Source organism: Austrofundulus limnaeus, unplaced genomic scaffold (assembly GCF_001266775.1).
Source record: "Austrofundulus limnaeus strain Quisiro unplaced genomic scaffold, Austrofundulus_limnaeus-1.0 Scaffold548, whole genome shotgun sequence".
NCBI lineage: Eukaryota > Metazoa > Chordata > Actinopteri > Cyprinodontiformes > Rivulidae > Austrofundulus > Austrofundulus limnaeus.
Window position 1 is genome coordinate 89,020 of NW_013952950.1, and position 8,131 is coordinate 97,150.

General features: G+C 40.0%; 1 protein-coding gene across 1 annotated transcript in view; it reads right to left on the reverse strand.

The window, feature by feature from the left end:
• The window catches only part of nampt2 (nicotinamide phosphoribosyltransferase 2), a gene marked incomplete in the record, with an annotated part of 35,395 nt that overhangs the window by 14,739 nt on the left and 12,525 nt on the right, over positions 1–8,131 (reverse strand). The window contains 1 exon segment of the mRNA XM_014026378.1: positions 3,149–3,279. Within this exon segment, the coding sequence (XP_013881832.1) occupies positions 3,149–3,279 (131 nt within the window).

An 8,131-nucleotide genomic window follows, 5' to 3' on the forward strand; every position in this document is an offset into this window, starting at 1 on the left:
TTTATTAGGAATAAAGTCTTCTGAGTTCTGGTGTATTTGTGCGTGCGGGGGTCATTATGTTACCACTATGTGGTATCTAGTTTTTAAAAAGTTCTCATCAGACAACATCTGAACAGGTCAACATGTTTTTGTTTCTGAACTACACAGATTACAACTAGATACCTTGGATTCCTGCTGAAGGAGGAAGGTTTAGCATCAACTAATAACAGAAAATAAAGCATTTTTGCATTACTGGCAGCTGAGGTGAACAGTATTTTTGCAGCTGTAAGAGCTTTGGAGGAAGAGGCCAGCTCCAACCTGCTGTTTGCTCTGATCAGAAGAATCCAGTTCAGCATTTTGCTTTCAGACCAGAAAAGCTCACAATGCAGGTATGGCTTAAGATTGGTCTCTGCCGAAGTTGATTTAAAATTATTTTATGTTTTATGGGTTTTTTTTTTTACTGTTTTATAATTTTTGACCATATTACAGCAACTTGCTTAGGGAAAGTTAAAGGGTTTAATGCATTTAATCTGTCCCGATGTGTGATTGATTTTTAATTCTTGCTGTACTTGCTACATCGCTTATTAATAAAATATGACAACTAGAAAATTCTGAAAGTCAGTGTGGACATTAAATTTTTGGTATTTTTTTCACAATTTTCATGCTGTCTCAAGAGTGATAAATGGGAAATTTTCTGAGTTCTTATTATCTTTTACTGACCGGTTGTCCTAGTGTGTAAGTAAATATTAAAATAATATCCCTGGAGTTTACTTCCAGACTCCTAAAAATCATCCCAGTCAGTAAACAACTAAAATCCCGAAAAGAGTGCTGTTGTGAATCCAGGGTATCTGGGTGTAGAGTCCTTTGGCCAGGCTGTTCGAGTAGGAACTTTAACCCAGATGAAACCGGGATGTACCCTGGAAAAACGTAGACAGTTAGAACTGGGCAAACTCCTTATTTCTCACTTAAAACCAGATAAATGAGCTGCAACCTCAGCTGCTCAGGAACTTCAGGAAGTCTTGTCTGTGTCAGGCAGCAGATGGAGTTTTWTTTATATTCTTTGAACAGTGAGAATAACATGGTGCAGCTTTGGACTTGTGTTTTACAGGTAAACAGAGGACTACAACTCTGTGGATTTAAAAGCAGGCTGACATGGAGCTGCAGACTGGTGCTGAGAAGTACCTGCCCGGAAGGTCGGAGCAAGTAAGGACTGAACGGTCCCTTGCCCACACCACGACCTTCACGCTGCCTGGACTATGATGGTTTACCTGCCATCTTCAAGGTAAAAAGCTGGCTTGATACTAGTGTTCCTGCTGCTGACAGCAAGCGAGAGACGCCTGGTCCCCTGGTTTTCCACATTTAAGATAAAAATTAGGAGTGGCYAACATCTTACTTCCTCCTTTTCTCTTAAACCTTTGCCTTGCCAATCCTAAGTTATTTGCCTTCAGATGTCTGGTATTTAAGATCTAAGCTTGATGTTTGATGTTCTATTTTAGGTGCTGAATTGATAAACAATTAAGTTTGGATGTGATCTAGATTGTTATTGATTCTTAAAACTTTTTATAGGAAATTAAGTTGTCACCATAAGTGTACAGTAGTGATTTTGTTTGATTATGTAAATAAATGATCGCACTTATTGATAGATCAACTCAAAATTCACTGAGAAAATCACTTATTGTGTTTTGTCCATTCATTTTGAGATACTTACTGAAAGTAAAAGATCCTTGCTAAATAATTTCCTTATAACTTTGTTAKAAGAAGTGTAAGGTCAAACCTTTACACAGTGAACAGACTCATGGCGATCCAGGAGAAAAGAAAAATCCTTTAATATTTGAAGAGATAACCATCAACTGTGTCAACTTTCCCTCAGATTTTTTAACTAAACATTTATTTTAAAAACAAACTAACCTGAAAAGGCACCATAGAGATTACATAATAGTATGGTATTTTCATCAATAAAGCCAAATAAAAGAAGTCACAGTGAATGAACCACAACATTAAAAAAATATTTTAGAAGTACAAATTTAATTTGCAAACAAAATATTTGTTAAGATATGCAATTTATTGATCTTGTGAAGTGCTTTTTTCCTGCTGCCAATGCTTTTATTCTGACAATGTTTTCATTTAGTCATTGAGGCTTTTAATCTGACTGTGACTTTGTGCTTTTTGTGACATTTTGCAAAATTGCAATTTGCTCTGCCTGATTTCTGYATTTGAGTCTGGCACATGTTTTTGAGTGGACGGGGCTTTTTAAAGCTCTGTTTTTGTTGATTAATGAGTTTCTGAGTGACAATTTAGTGCTGCGGATGTCGTTAAGAGTAGAAAAAGGATTTTCTTCTTTGTTTTTGTAGAAGCTTTACTGAGAGGGACTGATAAAATCCTGTAAGAAACATAAAAGCAGTGATCCACAAAGTGATACTTGAGTAAAAGTACAAGTATTTTACCAAAAATTACTTTGGTAAAAGTTAAAGTCTCCTTTAGGAATATTACTTGATTAAAGGTCTTTAAGTATATGATATTTTTTGTACTTAAGTATTAAAAGTAAAAGTATTGATTTAAAATGAGCAGTTAGATTTTCTGTAATGACATTTATTAGGAGGTGACCTCCACAAACAATGCAGAAATGACTGTTGTTTTAAAATAATTAATTTATGTTAAATTTATGATGCACTAGTCCAGCTGTTCCAGTTTATATACATATATACAGGCTGCCCAAACATTTTCCCCAAAATAAAAATGTATTCGAGGGGTGCGGCCAAATGCAATAATATAATTCATGAAATACAAATCCTTCTTAAGTACAGTCCTTTTATTTTAATGATTATTTCCTGCTGGAGTGTGACATGATTTATTTGTGTACAAACTAATACGGTATCAGAATTTTATATATTTATACTTTTCATTCAACCACAACTAAATTCACTCTATCTAGGAGGCACAGTTTTGCACTTAGTTAATTTACAACTCTGCATAAAAACACATCTTTCTGCATGGATTAATAGCCTGAGCAGAACTAAAACCTAACTAGTCCAACAAATAAAAGCTCAATAATTTTCACAACTATACTACTATTTTGTTTGCAGATCAAATGTTTTCCTTCTGAAATTAGTTATTTGTTGTTTTATTTTAGTTTATTTTCTGTCAGACCTGAAGCATTTTTTATTAATACCTGTGCTCAGCTGCTGGAATGGAGAAGCCAGCCATTGGACAGCTGTAGTACCGTTGAGCCATGAGCACCCCAGGTATGGTGTCTGTGCTGCAGAAATTAACCAAATGAGCTGCTCCACCCAATGCTGCAGACTAGAGAAAAGAAGCAAAAATAATTAGTAACTTTGCCATTTCCTACTAAGTCTGCAACCTTCACTTTTAAAACAGACATTTTACTATCAAAAACAGGGCTGTCAGGTTTTGATCTAAGCTTGAAGTGAGATTTCAATGTGCTGACAGAACAATCAATGTTTTGGATGATGAATAAACTCAAACCCACCTCCAGTGTAAGTGAAAAAAATTGCATTAAATATTATCATACATGTCAAGTTGGACAGATTTTCCCCCTCCATCCAGCCCAGTTAGGTCATTATCATCATCTCCTCGCTCCCTTTTCCATCCGACAACACTCATACTTGGAGATTCAGTTAAACAAAATATTTGCTTCCAAATGCCATCACACGCACGCAAACTTCTGGAATTCCTCAAATCCTTCCTCATCAGCGGACCCATTTCTCCTCATGGCTGTGGATCAGGTCTTCAGTAGGATCCTGAACCTCCACACATGGCTCCAGTCAGCATGCAGAGGACGCAACATGTGCTTTGTTGATAATTTTAATCTTTTCTGGGGCTTAAAATCCTTTTAAAAATCTGATGGCTTTCACAACAGAACAGGTAGCAGAAGTTTAGCAGCCAATCTTCAGTTCTCAGTGCAAAACTACCACCCACACAACCCCTCCTTTCTTGCTCTCCTTCATCTCTACAGAGTATCACCAGTTACATCTTCAGCTGCCAATCCAGTGACACAAGTCATGGCCGACATTTCAGTCATTCGGGTCGATAACCATACAGCTCAACTGTCCATCTCCCACCACAATAGTCACTAGTTATCGTCTACTGAAACCAAATACTGAATTTATCTGTGAGTTCACTACCCCCCCCTCCTAACATCTCAGTACTCTCCCCAACATAAATCTGCTTGGTGATTTTAACATGCATACATACAACTCTAATAACCCAGTAACCAAGGACTTCTTATCTTGTTTGGACAGTTCATTAATTTTCCCACCCCTTCCAAAGGACATGTTCTCTACCAATCTCTGACCATAAGCTAATCTATTTGAATGTCACACTTTCATTATCCAAAGTTAAAACATTCTGTATCATTTATTTAAAAAATATCAGGACTTTAACATGGAAAAAAAACACAAGTATGTCTTCTGGATGGGTTTTTCTTTAATGAACTGTTTCGTCTCTCCTCCAAGAAACTTCTTCAGTCTGAGGAGTTTCAGGTGAACTCCTTATAAGCACTGCCTCCACATGGACAAACAGGTTGGTCACAGGCAAAAGAGGACCATCAGCCAAACAATAGGTCATTAGTGCCTTGATTAGCTCTATTGTTCTCTATTCCTCTATGAACAATAGAGCTAATAATAATAATGACCCCTAATACTGATGGTGCATTTCATAAATGTAGTCTTATGGTAGCTTTAGAGGAGAAACTGTCTGTATTGGAAGCTTGGCAAATGAAAATCTAGCTAGCCAGGTCCTCCTAGGGAACACAGCCTCTGAGAGTAGCGAAGCTTTGTTTATACTTCATGCAAGACGTGCGGCTACGGCCCAGTGATGACGTAACTGMGTGTGTGTCACTGACAGCATCGAGTGCTTATACTGGGAAAAGACATGGGGGATACATTATAGTAATCCCTCCCTCTGCCCTCCCACAATCACGCTCCGAGCCGCAATCTCCACGTCTCGAAGTGCTGACTGGGGGCAATGTACAGGACAGCTGTCACCGGGGGATCACAGCGGGAGTGCAGACGGAGGTTGCGCAACTTTTTGTCACTCACGTGCAACAACAAAGAAGTATAAACCAAACCAGCCTGCCTTATAGCACAATGCACTCTGCACTGTCACCCAGCCGGCCAAAGGTTACAGCTGCTTGGGGTCTTCTGGAAGACTCTGGTTTATCCATTATTTATGTTGGGATTCCCAAGGCATTCCCAGACCAGCTGAGAAACATAGTGCCTCCAGTGTGTCTGTCTTTCTCAACCAAATACAAACCCCAAAACCAGAAAAGTTGGCACGTTGTGTAAATCGTAAATAAAAACAAAATACAATGACTTGCAAATCTTTTTCAACCCATATTCAGCTGAATAGAATGCAAAGACAATATATTAAATGTTCGAACGGAGAAACTTTATTTTGTTTTGCAAATAGCCATTAACTTAGAATTTAATGGCAGCAACACATTGCAAAAAAGGTGGCACAGGGACATTTTTACCACTGTGTTACATCACCTTTCCTTTTAACAACACTCAGTAAACGTTTGGGAACTGAGGAGACCAATTTTTGAAGCTTTTCAGGTGGAATTCCTCCCCATTCTTGCTTGATGTACAGCTTAAGTTGTTCAACAGTCCGGGGTCTCCGTTGTSGTATTTTACGTTTCATAATGCGCCAMACATTTTCAATGGGGGACAGGTCTGGACTGCAGGCAGGCCAGGGGAGGACCCGCACTCTTTTGCTACGAAGCCACGCTGTTGTAACACGTGCAGAATGTGGCTTGGCATTGTCTTGCTGAAATAAGCAGGGGCGTCCATGAAAAAGACGTSGCTTGGATGGCAGCATATGTTGCTCCAAAACCTGTGTGTACCTTTCAGCATTAATGGTGCCTTCACAGATGTGTAAGTTACCCATGCCTTGTGCACTAATGCAGCCCCATACCATCACAGATGCTGGCTTTTGAACTTTGCGCCTATAACAGTCCGGATGGTTCTTTTCCTCTTTGGTCCGGAAGACACGACGTCCACAGTTTCCAAAGACAATTTGAAATGTGGACTCATCAGACCACAGAACACTTTTCCACTTTGCATCAGTCCATCTTAGATGAGCTCGGGCCCAGCAAAGCCGGCGGCGTTTCTGGATCTTGTTGATAAATGGCTTTTGCTTTGCATAGTAGAGCTTTAACTTGCACTTACAGATGTAGCGACGAACTGTAGTTACTGACAGTGGTTTTCTGAAGTATTCCTGAGCCCATGTGGTGATATCCTTTACACACTGATGTCGGTTTTTGATGCAGTACCGCCTGAGGGATCGAAGGTCACGGGCATTCAATGTTGGTTTTCGGCCTTGCCCCTTACGTGTASTGATTTCTCCAGATTCTCTGAACCTTTTGATGATATTACGGACCGTAGATGGTGAAATTCCTAAATTCCTTGCAATAGCTCGTTGAGAAAAGTTGTTCTTGAACTGTTCGACAATTTGCCCACGCATTTGTTCACAATGTGGTGACCCTCGCCCCATCCTTCTAAGTGAATGACTGAGCATGTCAAGGAAGCTGCTTTTATACCCAGTCATGGCACCCACCTGTTCCCAATTAGCATGTTCACCTGTGGGATATTCCAAAAAAGTGTTTGATGAGCATTCCTCAAATTTCTCTGTCTTCTTTGTCACTTGTGCCAGCTTTTTTGAAACATGTTGCAGGCATCAAATTCCAAATGAGCTAATATTTGCAAAAAATAACAAAGTTTACCAGTTCGAACATTAGGTATGTGGTCTTTGCAGTGTGTTCAATTGATTATAGGTTGAAAATGATTTGCAAGTCATAAAACATTCACAAAAACTGGCCTAATGCGTCATTTCCTGATGCCTGCCATTGGATCCTAACAGCGTGAGAACAGTGAATGAGTCCACCATCACCAATGGGTTCCAAAAGGCTGGACTGCTACGTGAAGAGGGCACCACAACTTCAGAGCCAGCATTACCCCGGGAGGACAGCGACACAGAAAGCAACACTGAACAGATACCGCTATGTGACGCAGCTTTTCTGAGCTTGTTTAACTCCAACACTGAACAGGAGGACTTCTATGGTTTCAGTGCGCTGGAGGATGATGAATGAGACGTTTTGTTGGATCAGAAACTGTTAAAGAAAACTACCGAAATAAGGCCAGTTAAATGAACCGTATTCCTTCGAACTTTAATTCCTAAAGGTTTGCTTTTTATGTTTTGATGTTGAATTCACTTTTTTGATGACAATTTTGGGTGTACTGACTATCCTGCATGTTTTAGAGGTTTTCTTGCTCCAACACACCTGATTTTGATCGCTGGGTGATTAACAGGCTTCTGCCCAATTTGAAGAATTAATTCAATCACTGAATCAGGTGTGTTGGAGCTGGAAAACCTCTAAAACATGCAGGATAGCGGCCCTCGAGGACTGGAGTTTGACACCCCTGGTGTACACAGAACGAAATATTCATCTTAACAGATAGCCAAGCTGCTATTAGAGCTCTCCAAGGGCCACATTTTACGTCACTATTGGCTTGGGAACGTGCTGAAGCAGTCATCTAACTTGGGAGAGTTAACAACGTTACTTTTAAATGGGTACCAGGACATGCTGGCATTTATGGTAATGAGAGAGCTGACTACCTTGCAAAAGCTGGCAGTCAAGTCTTCTTTAAAGTGTATCTTACTCCCCTGTGAAAAGATAACTCTGCCCCAAGGCGAAATGTGAAAAATGTATCAAAGTGGGTAGGAGAGGGGGTGTGGGTGGGGAAGTGGGGGTTAGAGAGCGGAGGTGTGGCCAGGACAAGAGAAAGTGACAGGCAGCTAGCATTAGCATAATTGATGCTACATGGAGAGTGACCATAGTATGGGACAGAGGAGGTAGAGCGCTCTGACAGCCTGACAGAAAAAAATAAAAGCATACAGCTGCAGCTGCTCACAATACTGTATCACTAGTTCAAATAAGGAATAAAATGTTGGGTCTTGTTTGACTGAAGTTCGGTCCGGTTCCATGTCAACCTCTTTGGACGTTTACCTGTATAAAGAGCCCTAAAAATCCATAAATTTCGCAAAAAAATCCTTACAACTCGCTGTGCAGGACGTACTGCTGGTGTGTGTGTGTGTGTGTGTGTGTGTGTGTGTGTGTGTGTGTGTGTGTGTGTGT